Source organism: Nipponia nippon, unplaced genomic scaffold (genome assembly GCF_047370975.1).
Source record: "Nipponia nippon isolate SJK-2023a ecotype South Korea unplaced genomic scaffold, ASM4737097v1 scaffold_2, whole genome shotgun sequence".
Classification (NCBI taxonomy): Eukaryota; Metazoa; Chordata; class Aves; order Pelecaniformes; family Threskiornithidae; genus Nipponia; species Nipponia nippon.
This window is the reverse complement of record NW_028262336.1, coordinates 112,813,591-112,826,117: the sequence shown is the minus strand read 5'-3', so window position 1 is coordinate 112,826,117 and position 12,527 is coordinate 112,813,591. Positions and strand designations below refer to the sequence as shown.

General features: G+C 40.4%; 1 protein-coding gene across 4 annotated transcripts in view; it reads left to right on the top strand.

The window, feature by feature from the left end:
* The window catches only part of ZC3H12C (zinc finger CCCH-type containing 12C), a 47,440-nt gene that overhangs the window by 19,797 nt on the left and 15,116 nt on the right, over positions 1-12,527 (top strand). For all 4 annotated transcript variants that reach the window (XM_087758662.1, XM_087758663.1, XM_087758666.1 and 1 more), the window contains exon 2: positions 2,233-2,999. In XM_087758662.1, coding sequence (XP_087614788.1) covers positions 2,233-2,999 — 767 coding nt within the window. The remainder of the gene's footprint in view (positions 1-2,232; positions 3,000-12,527) is intronic.

Here is a 12,527-nt window from a genome sequence, read left to right as displayed (position 1 = left end):
CGCTCTCTTTCATGGGCTTTTGTTCATACCAAATTATTCTTTCGCTGTGCTAGTATTCATGATGGTATGTTAAAGGAGCGCATCCTAGCAACTAAAGGCTGGTTGCTAAGCAGCCTCGCTTCCAGTAGGGGTTTCTTGTTGGAGATTTTTTTTTAATATTTTTTTTTTGGGTGTCAGTTCTGTGAAGGCCACAGTGTTGGGTTTTTTAACTGTATCCTTTTATTGGGATATTGTTGTGATTTGTTACTAGTGCTGTGCCATTGAGTGCATTACTTCAGTTAATAAATCACTGTGTGAAAAGGTTCATTTCCTAAATTCTCATTGTGTTTAATCTGCGGTGTTGCTTGAAATCCTAAAGCTTCGAGTGAAGAGAAAGTAATACTCCTTGATACACTGCTTGAGAGTGTTACAGCCCTACCACCTTCTAACAAGATCAGATCTAAATAAAACTTTAAGAGTATTTTCTTTCCTATCAGTCTTGCCTGGATTGAAGTGTTGGAGATGAAAACGCAGATGATAGATTTGTTTATTTATTTATTTTAACTAGAATTGCTTAGGTAAAGTAAGTTTTTTGTGCTCCATAGCCAAAAAACTCCACCACAGTGGTGATGTCTTGGCACTCAGCGCCTATAGAGTCTGCTTTTACTGAACCATGGATTGGATTTTTTGCTTGATTCTCTCTAGTCTTAAGCCTGGATGAATTTCTTTTGTGTGTACTCTCAGATCTTTATCCCAAGAAGAGGAAAGTACACCATATTTTAAAAATACTGGGTCATTCTTAAATGGTAACCTGTAAGGGGATGGGAGAGTTAATGTATTTACTGACAGAGATTTTGGCTGTTGGTGAGACATACTTGTAATTTGTATTAGTATAGATCAAGAAATTCTGTTTGACATAATGTTTTTTATCAAGATATCCTCCTTGATGAAATTTGTGTCTGTAGTGTATCTGTCAAGTTCAAGTGAAGTTCTTTGCCTCTAGTTCTTGCTTTTATGTTCTGCCTTGCAAGATGGAAGTGTGAAAGAACTTTGTTTCATAGTCTTCCCTTAATGTAAATTCTTCTTTTTCATGGTAACCTTGCAGTACAATTGGTCCATATGGTCCATTTTTATCTATGAGAAATAATTTCTCTTTTACTTTCTTTATTGAAGCAATTAGCAAAGATTCCTGTTTAAAAGAACAAAATAAGGGAAAGAGGTAGCAATCTGCCTTTAAATGTAGACTGTGGAAGTAATCCTTGTGATGAAATGGTTAACTAAATTCTGTATAACTACCGTTATGCAAAATTCCTCCAGAAAAACTGATGTGGCAAGTGTATGAAGTCCAGAAAACCACAGCTTTTCTTCTTCCATTCTTCCTACATGATTTCTATCTATATACTTAGTTTTGATTCAGCAAAAGGCTTGCACAAGTCTAGTCCAAGAGTTGAAACCAGATTTTAATTTTGTTGCCGTGTTGGCTTGATGAATGGTCTGTTGCAATCAGTGTACAGACTTCCATTGGCTTTATTGGCCATTAGATCAATCCATGTCTCTAAATGCTGTATGTGTTAGTAATGCAGCACTCTGTTGAGAGCAATTAGTCTTTCTTGACTTAATTGTCACTTTATAAGGGAATTCAGAAATAGTTTGAGTGTATTCAGTTGAACTGATAGTGTCTTTTAGGGCCAATAAGTTTTCATTTAATCATGTTTTCTGTTACTAATTCATTTTATGTGTTATGATGTCTCATACTTGCCTAATAAGCCAGATAATCTAGTACTATGCTAAATTCTTTCTATTCAACAGAGAGTTTAAGGTATTTAGTTTAAAAAGCTTTTCTAGTACTTGTATTTTATAGCTGCATTTTTTTTACATTGTTACAGTACTGTCCTAAGCTAGAAGAAATATCTTGGTTCCTTTAAATTGTGATGAGACTTCTGTCTCTGTGTTACAGTAGGTAAACTTGCAGTGTTTGGTTTCCTATTCTTTAATAAACCCATTTCTAGAAAGGTTTAAGTAAAAGCATTTGATACGCTTAGAAAACAGATAATCAGTTGTTTATCAGCTTCACTATGGATGTTCCTTAGGAAAAGTTTTTCCTCAAAAAAGTTTTCCATGTTTTTTTTTTAAAAAAAAAAAAAGGTCATATTTCTCTGCTGGGAAGGAATAAATGCAGTTCTGAGGAAGCAGCAAGAAAAGACAAACAAGTAATATGTGTAACCAGTTGCAACGTTTTTGTTCTCTCTTTAGGAATACGGAACACTTTATATTCAGGAATACAAGAAAAACAGCAAAGTGGAGTCAAGTACATGCAGCAGCTTCATGGGCTTGAAGGATCATCTGGGGCATGACTTAGGCCACCTTTATGTGGGGAGCACTGGCACACAAATAAATGCAATTGTACCTTGGTCAATGGTGGAGAAGCCAACGATGGATAAGGTTAATTCTAGGAAAGAAGATGTAGACAAGGAGGCATCTGAAGAGACTTCTGGAAGCTCCAGCTGTGACTCTGAAGAAAGCACAAATTCTGATAATGATTCAGAGAGACTGAATAATTCTGCATCAGAATCACATTTATTGCCTAAGACTCACCGACAGCTGTGCCGATCTCCTTGCTTAGAGCCTCATATACTAAAAAGAAATGAAATCTTGCAAGACTTTAGGATAGAAGAGGCTCAGATAGTACCTAAGGAAGTCAAAAAGCCCCCTGATGCGGTGAAAGAATATCAAACCAAACTGGACTTTGCACTTAAGTTGGGTTACTCTGAAGAGCAGGTTCAACTTGTACTAAATAAACTTGGTACTGATGCTTTAATAAATGATATTTTGGGAGAACTTGTCAAACTTGGGAATAAAACTGAGACTGATCAGACCGTAACTAATGCTAACACTAGTGTAATGCGTGAAGCGTCTTCCATAGAGTCTCAGAGGTCAGAGTCTCCGCTGCAGGAGGATGTGACAGAGGATGGTGACAACCTGAGGCCAATAGTTATTGATGGCAGCAATGTTGCAATGAGGTATGTGACCATGAAGAGTTTGCTTTTATATTTAAATGGTAACAGAATGACCTTGTCCTGTTCAAGCACTGACGTTCAGTATAATTGCCTAAAACTGTGTGCAGGTTCTCTCACAAGCGTCTTTGGTGACGGCACAGTATGCCAGTCTTGTAATCAGGCTAGAGGTCTGTAAGAGTTCAGTGGTTTGTACTCGCTGTTAGAACAACCATAGGTTAATGCCAGTCTTCCTTTGTAGGCAGCTATCAAATCTCTCCTTCCCACTGCCAGTCTAGTACTTAATTAATTTTTGGTAGGCACCATTGCTATGGGCAATTGCTGTATCCAGTTACATACAGGAGGTTAAAGCAAATGTAAGGTTCCTTAAGATTATAAAATAGTAATTTAGAATTAAGTGGCTTAAGGGATACTTCTCCTTGGTAGGCTAGTCTATGATAACTGCTCTGTCTGTAAAATTGGTCTTGGTTATCAGATTTGGAGTTACGTTTTATTTCCATTAATTCCTGAGATTACTATGCTTCAGACTTTCACTTATATGTCCACAGATAACACATTTACCTACAGCATCCACCCATCCTGACTCCAGTCATCTAGGTGCGTAGCAAGAAACTTGTCTGTGGGGACGCGAGAGGCTCTTGCTTCATCGGTGATTAGAGAGAGAAGGAAACGGCAGAGAGAGAGATGCTGGGGGGGGGGGGGGGGTTATGGCTATACAAATGATTAAATGACAGATTAATTAGTAACTAATTGGGTAATTAATAAGGATTATCTGATCACTAGCACTATGGTTTAGGAGGTCAATTTTAGTCTTCTGATGACTTGTGTGGTTTTCATTAGCTTAGTAATAAAAGTTTGTGTAAGACATTTGTGGGCAAAAGGCCCAGGTTTTTTTAGCTCCTAATCAAGTCAATTACCTTTCCATGAGGCTTTTTAAAATGAAATGTAAATACAGCTCTTATTTACACCAATATGATAGTTTTTGTTTATTTAAGTAGATGTGTTAGCCCATAAAGCAAGGATATTACTTCTTTGTAAATGATGTATTCCTGTGAGTTCTTTCTACCCGACATGTCATTCCTAATCTTTTTATTCAACTTGAGCTGTAAAGGAAGTATGTCCAGTTGAACAAACACTGTTCTGGTACTCAACCAAGAAGTTATCCAGAGACTTCTAAAATAGGTTTGGATTGTATTTCACATAAATCCAAAACAGTTGTGTAAGTGTTAGCTGGTTAGCACAGCTCAGACTTAGTGGGTGGACTTAGGTTCAGCTTCTCCCACAAACTGCACTGAACACATTCCAGAAGTAGCTCCAGATCAGTCACTTTTCCTTAATGTTTATTCAGCTATTAGCATAAATATTTAGGACCTGCCTTCCTATGCTCAATTTACTTTCTTGACCACCTACATAAAATGAGCCAAATATGAATGCATGCTGTGCATGCTACAGAGTCTTAAAACAGATTAAATCTATTAATATAACAGTCTTTCTGTAGCCAAGAATCAAATTAACAGGTCTTTACTTGTTTTCTACTGAATTTAATCACAGAATCCTTCAGTTCGGAAGGGACCTCTGGAGATCTTCTAGTCCAATCCCCTGCACAGAGCAGTGTTAATTCAAGACCGTGACAAGTTGGGTTTCGAATGTCTCCAAGGGTAGAGACTCAACATATTCTCTGGGCCAGTGTTTGAATGCCCTCACTGTAAGAAAGTTTTCTTTTTTTATGTTTAAACAACATTTCTTGTATTCCAGTTTGTGCCCATTGCCTCTTGTCCTGTCACTGGACGCCAGTGAGAAGTCAGTTTCTGCCCTCTTTATTCCCTCCCATCGGGTGTTTATACACATGGGTAAAATCCCCCAAGCCGTCTCTTCTCCAGTCCCAGCTCTCTTGGCCTCTCCTTGTATGACGGGTGCTCCAGTCCCTTGGTTAACTTTGTTGTCCTTCGCTGGACTCTTTCCAGTATTGTCCATGTCTGTTCTATAGTGGGGACCCCAGAACTGAACGCAACACTCCAGATGTGTCTCACTAAGGCTGAGCAGAGGGGAAAGATCACCTCCCTTGACCTGCTGGCAACACTTTTCCTAACACAGCCCAGGAGGCTGTTGGCCTTCTGTGCTGCAAGTGCACATTGCTGGCTCATGATCAGCTTGGTGTTCATCAGAACCCCAAGGTCCTTCTTCTCAGAGTTGCTTTCCAGTTGGTTGGCCTCCAGCCTCTACTGATACCTGGTGTTAGTCCTCCCCAGGTGCAGGATTGGCATTTCCCTCTGTTGAACTTGCTGAGGTACCTGTTGTCCCATTTCTCTACCCTGCCAGGTGCACCCATCTGGTGTACTCCTCCAGTTGTGCGTCCTCTGCAAACTTGCTAAGGGTGCACTCTGTCCCATTATCTAGGTCATTAGCAAAGATGTTAAGCAATGCTTGCACCAGTATCAGTCCCTGGGGTACACCATTACTGATTGGCCTCCAGCTGGACTTTATGCCACTAATCACAACCCTTTGAGTGCAGCAGTTCACTCAGATTTCAGTCCACCTCTCTGTCCACTTATCTTACCCATACTTCATTAGTTTGTCAGTGAGGATGTTATAAGAGACACTGTCAGAAGCTTTGTTAAAGCCACAATAAACAGAATCCACTGCTTTCCTAATCCACTGAGCCAGTCATCTCACCATAGAAGGCTATGAGGTTGGTCAAGTGTATTTCCCTTTCATAAATCCATGCTGACTGTTCCCAATCACCTTCACCCAATCTACAGAATTCGTTAGGAAAGGGCTTCCAGGAGGATTTGCTCCATCACCTTTGCAGGGATCGAGGTGAGTCTGACCAGCCTGTAGTTCCCTGATTTATCCTTCTTTCCTTCCCTGAAGATAGAAGGGATATTTGCTCTCTTCTAGTCCTTAGCAACATCCCCAGTCACCACAACCTTTCAAAGATTACCAAAGAGTGTCCTCATAATGTTATCGGCCAGCTCCCTCACCACTCTTGAGTGCATCCCATCAGGGCCCAGCAGCTTGGGAATGTCCCATTTCAGTGTTCCCTAACGTCTGCTGAGGGAAAGTCTTGTTCTGTCACCTTTGCCCAACTTCCTGCACATTGGGGTGGACCAATCTTGAGCTTGGTGGAGGTGATCCTTGAAAATCAACCAGCCCTCCTGTGCCCCTCTTCTCTCCAGGGTCATATTGCGTGGGATTCTCCTGAACAGGCCAAAGTCTGCCCTCCTGAAGTCTGGGCTTGTGATCCTGCTTTTTGCCTTGCTCTTTCTTCACAGGATCCTGAATTCCACCACTCAGTCACTGCAGCCAAGGCTGCCCCTGACCTTCACATCTCTGACCAGTTCTTCTTTGTAAGTATGAGGTCCAGCAGGTTCCTTTGTTGGGTCCTCAGTCACCCATGTTAAGAAGTTCTTGTCAATGCACTCTAGAAACTTCCTGGATTGCTCATGCCTTGCTGTGTTGGGCAGCCTATTGGCAAAGACACTTTCACTCTGCTTTTGGTCAGCCAGTTGGCAACGATGCTTTTGTTCTGCTTGATCGAGTGGATCCCACCTTTTCCTAGAAATCAGTCCTTGAGTATGAAAGCCAGTACCATGCTTGTAAAAGATGAGTCCCTGTTGCTGACACCAGCTGTGCAAGCAGTTGTTTACTGGCAGGATCTGTCCTTTCCCTTCAAGAAAATAGGTAATAGTAAATAAGCACTTTAAATACTTAAAAGGAAAGATTTCAGCTTTTACATGCAAAAGAACAATGTTCAAAGCAGTGGGGGAGATACAGGAATTCACCTGCAGTCTAGACAATCTCTTTCAAATTTCTATATCTAAATGTCCAGGGTCCTGTTACGAGTTACTAACCTATAAATTGGCACAGTCTATTGTTTTCTTTCCTCTTTGTTTTTCCAAGCTGTGGCCAATGAGTTCACTTCGGAGTTGCTAAAGGGAAATGGGCCTGTGCCCTAAGCAAGACTGTAGAGAGTCTTTTGAGAGATATTCTTCGGAGCTCTCATATGTTCTCACAGAAATGGGTACACTCTGATCTGTATTCTTACTCCCATGTTGTTGTAATACATGTACTTGATGGTACCATTTACTATGAGAATTATTCTAGATAAGAACTGCTAGTTTTCTTTTAAAGGATGTATTTGATGGGGCAGGAGTTTTGTGGAGAAAGTTGAGGTGAGTGATGTCCAGTAATACAAGTAGGATGAGACAGCTGTCCTCTTCTGGAAGGATCAAACACTGTATGCTGCCCTGTCTCTCCATTGCATGACTAATTAAGGATGCGGTTTCACAAAACATCTAATGGGTGACACAGAGCGAGTTACTTTCAGCCTTGCCTGGATTTGAGGGGTTGCCTCTGTCTCACTGCCAGGGATTCTTTCCTACCTGCATCTCACCTAGTGACTGCATGGCTGCAAAATGAGTTGATTCAACTTCTTAGTACAGAGAAAAAAAAATCAGAAACAATTATTTTTCCATTAGACCTGTAAATGAAACCCAATGTTTTTGAGGTTGGGAGAACAGCTAGGTCTGACACAAAGAAGGAAAGATGTGTCTGATTATGTGACTGAATGTTCATATTTGTGTAACTGGTTGCATCTAGGCAACTGATGATGGGTAGATTTGTGAGTTCCTTGAGGGCAGCACAGAACAAGGCTTGGGCTAGAATAACTTATTCTGGCCAGCCAGCGCCAGCATGTATGCTGGTCTAGTCTGGTGACTACTCCTGTTCCAGACAAGCTGCTTTAGCAAACTAGTTAAAAAAAGAAAACTCAATTTTTCTGCCTTTTGGTAATGCTTGGAAAGCTTTTCTTATACTTTTGCTTGTCATTTGTCCTTTAAACTGAAAGCGGTTGATCAGATGTGTCTTGGGTATTTCAAGTTTAAAGCTCCAATATTGGCTAAAGAATACGAAATGGTTAAAGTTTTAAAAACAAGCAAACCCTCTCTTTCAACTGAATAGCAGAAAGGTGACTTTTGCAGGCTATGTCTTGAAGAATTGCCATTTAGTTTGTATGGGATGCTTCAAAGCTGGTCGTATTCTTTCGTTATTCTAGCTTTCATGGTGTTGACTTAATCCTTTTCCAGAAGAGGAAAGGTAACTATGTGTTTAAGCCTAACACACACAAAGTCTTTTGTTAGAACGCTCTTACAGATGAGACTGATTTTTCTCTATGTGTGTGTAAACTTACAATCAGGCCTGAACAGCAAATTAGACAGTCCCCTAGAGCAGCTGAGGAGCTCTTGATAGACACTTCCCACAGCTGAGAGTGAGGCTGGACTAAGGGGTAGGACCGGGGATTCAGTTGTGCCGTACCTGAGCCAGTGGTCTGTGTTAGCTTTCCAGAGAACTGTGTAGCTCTAAACCTGCTTCATAAGGTGGGGGTTTTTTGCATGTAGATGATGATGATGTTGTAATGCAAAATCTTCATTTAGAACCTTAGTCCACATGAGTAAGAAAGGCATTTGTCCATTGACATAACAGTGCACTCAGGACCTTATTTAGTGTAAACTGCACGGCGTAGATACTAGACAGATAACACATTTCAGTCAATGGTAGTTCTGTATCCTGGTGTGATGAGATTTAAGCTACCCTAAATTTTCCCTTTACATAACTGAGATAGGTGAAAGAAGGTGATCTGTGCCCATCTAGCAACAGCAGATCGTCAGCTCTTCACCCCTACATCTGTCTGTTCTCCGGTGTGTTCTTGGACCTGCTCTTCATGCATCCCCCTTCCTCAGCTGAGCCTCCGCAGTCTGGAACGAAGGGGAGAAGGTCCTGTGTCTCCATGAGGCAGCAGAGGCAAGGTTTTGAGATTCTCTTTCGCCCCTTCATTTTAAGACTTCCCTTTACTACTGAGGTTGAGAGAGAGGGATTTCCTTCTGAAGAGAGAAATATACTGCAGCATATTTACACAGTCCTTTTCCTTTGCTTGTCCTTTTCCAAGGATAAGGTTGGGATGCTGAAAATTGCCTAAAATTAGTTATTGCTGTGATTCTTCTTTTTGCTGGAATCAAAGTCAGGTTTTTGCCACCAAGAAGTAAAGAATAAGGAAAAGAGTTGTTAGTTACAAAGACAGTGGGAAGATTTTAACTATTTTATTCATTTGCTTCTGTTCCGTATTTGTTAGTTTTCCCTGGCTACCCTGAGTGCCTTCAGATTTTCTTTGCTAAGAGCGAAAAGAATGAGTTTCAATTTTTACGTAAATGTACATAAAACTTCGTGTTGAAAACATACAGGCAAAAAAGTCTGCTGTGCTTACAGAGAGCAACATGAAGACAACACCGATAAGCAAATAATTGGATATTTTACTTGCTGTATTATAATTTTTAGATAACCACTTTCAGATGATACAGGCAAAAGAATTGAAGTATTTTGGTCACATGCCATCTGGGTTTGCAGGTTGAAATCGATGAATCTTGTTTTGAGCAATTAGATTCTTCTGAAAACTTCACCCTCAGGATTCCCAGTCCATGGAGGTGATGCACTTCAGTTTCCCCTTTTGGAAAACCTTGGCCTGTATATTTAAACGGTGCCTGATGGTACTTCATTGCACAAGGGAAAATGCAATGTGAGATAACCATTGCATACTTAATTTTTATTTGTAAGAGGAAGATGCTGATGTGGGGGGGTTGGTTTTTTAGTTAAATGCACTCCCACTTGAGACAGGTATTTTACAGTTTTCTTACAGCTTTCATGCCCAGCCATCCCGCCAGCTGTGAGTGAGTAGGTGCTTGGTGGCATCAGAAACATACACCCAGGCCTGACAGATGTGACAGAGACCCCAGTGCCATTCAGGAGTGGCATTCAGCTGGAGGAAGTGTGAGATACCCAAAGATGCCTCAACCAGCATTAGATATCTCTTTTTAGGCTGCTGAGTCTTGTCCCCCTGTCTTAACCACAAGGCAGGTCATTTGGCTGTAGTGAAAGGTTTGCTGATACCCTGTCTGCATAGAAGTTTTTCCACAACTGCAAATTACTCCCTGCGGTGTCAACCAAAGGATGGTTTGATTTGTCTCATCTATGCCAGATGTAGTTTTCATCCGGCAATTTAATTGCATATGTATTATAACAATCTAACTAAGAATTTGGCTCCATTAGCCTCTTCTCAGAGTGTGTGTTGCTGAGCTTGGTAGACGTGATGGTACCTTGGTACCTTGATTCAGACGTTCATCTTTCAGTGGCACTGGCTGTCTAACGCAGCATTTTCCTTGTAGCCTGGCTTGTTTCTTAGGTTATTTTGAGAAGTCGCTTTAAGGAATAGATAAAAATGTTTTTCCAACAAGTAACGATCATGCGGATAGGAGCTTGTCACTGGCAGCTTTGAGTATAACTTCTCTTTGCCTGATGTGACCTCTGCCTGCTGAGTGCGTGACTCTTGCTTGGTCAGACACCCGTGTGCGTGTCTGGCTGGCGACCGCGCTTGCCGTGCTCCGTAGAGTGCCCCAGCGTTGGAAGCCCTACAGACAAAAGATGTTTTGAAAGGTGTTACAGCTTCCAAGGCTTTTTTTCCTTCAAAGACCTCAAAGCATTGGAGTAATTTGTCACGGGGTAATGGACAAAAACCGTTTGGGAACTGTTTCATCCGTTTTGTGTCAGCACCAAAATGTATATATAAGAAACAAATGCAGGACTGACAGAAGGCCCAAGGTACTAAGAAATGCTATGGGACAAATTATTACTGTGATAAGGAAATTAGTGGAGCTTTAAAAAAAAAAAAAAAAATTAAAAAAAGGGATGAGGCTAGTGACAAAACCAGGCTGCCAGGCTAATGAGTCACTAATCTGATACAGGGTGGAAATTCTTATCCCTCTATGCTACGGACTGGACACTGTTTTCCTCCTATAACATGGTGGAAGAAAACAGTTTGGTAACTCTCTAATTTTACTAGGCTGATCTTGATGTGTCCAGATTTCAGTCATATAAAAACCTGTATATATGTTACAGCAGATGTTACTGTAGACCTCAGCTCTAATGTCTCTTGTCATCAGTGTGTATGTTTTTTGTAGCTTTCAAAATCTGAGAGCTCTGTGTTGGTTTGAATATTGGGTTACAGCATGCCAGAAGTCTTGCATCTACTGTAAGTAGTCAGTGTTTTAAGAGTATACCACAACTCTTCAAGACTTTAGTCACTTGAAAATCTCATCTGGGGCCTAGGAAGGTAACGGAGAAAATGAAAATGGTTTCATCGTATTTTACCACTTTCTACTAACTCTGCTAGCCTCAAAAATCTTGATTGATTTTTTGCTCAGGAAGTGTTATATTGCTTTTTTCTTTTAAAAATAAAGCAGCTATCAACAGGCCAAATATAAAAGTGGTGATAAAAAGAATTGTTCGTGCATGGTATGAAAGAGAAATAGATATGTCTTAAGGAATATACTTTATCTTCCTTCAACTCAGAGTGGTAGATTAAATATAGTCAGCAAGCAGAACCAAAGCAGAATACACCAATGTCTCATCCAGGGCTACAGCTGTCACCCTGACTGCTCTGAGCTTTCGCATACTTGTAATAATTGGGAAGAGATTTTTAAAAGAAAGTTTCTTGACAAAGAAGTACAAACGTTTCTCCTCTTTCTTACAACTAAGCAGAAGGAAAAAAGTCAGAGAAAGCATGATTTCAGTCTTTTCACCATACGATGTATCATAAAGCTGATGAAGCACAAAGATCACAAAAAGGAGAGCATCAAATCTGCATGACAACAAAACAGAAGAAAAGAACAAATTTTAATTGCACATCTTTTTCACAGACTTTCTCACTAATCATTTAAATTTCTTGGAATTTGTATCCGCTCAGATACCAGCTTAGGCATGTGTCTGAAAAGGCGTGGAAAAAAATGTGAAGATTTATATGAGCTATAAATCCACTTGCTCAGCAATGCAGAAAAGCTAGTAGTATGCATTGTAATGCATTTCCTATTTCTGTTTCTTACAGTTTAAGTATATTTAAAATTTATGTTCTGGATGAAAGAATTTTAATGATCTGTATTAGGCAAGAAAAAACTGAGCAGCTGAGCTGCCTGGTCCTCCCTCTGCCTTTAAAACTGTGGCTTGAATTCCAACCCAATGGAAAGCAATAAGCAAGAACGTCCATTTCTTTCAGAGAGGCCAGGATTTCATTCCAGAAATGATTTCTCAGACTTACGGGAAGAAACATACTGTAACTAAAATGCAGTCTAACAAAAGGCTTGTTCGCTGTCAGGAGTGAAAAGTGGTTTTATCCATTTGAAACCATGGAGACTGTTTAAAGTAATAACAGTACAGTGATTCCACTGGAATTTAGTAGCTGGAACAAGCTCTTCCTGACTGTTTTAAAATGGATTGCAATATGTTTATGGTTGCACATGACCTGCTGATAGCATGCACAGTAACTTCTTGTATCTCAGGCTTTGCAAAGGAGGCCTTATGGCTGCCCACTGGGTCCTGAATGCACCCGAGTGTCCTGATTTTGTGTCTTCAGGGGGAGATGTAATTAGACTTGTCGTGGCTGGAAATACTGTTGGGCGTATTTTCTACGCATGTGTGTAAGTGCATTTTAAG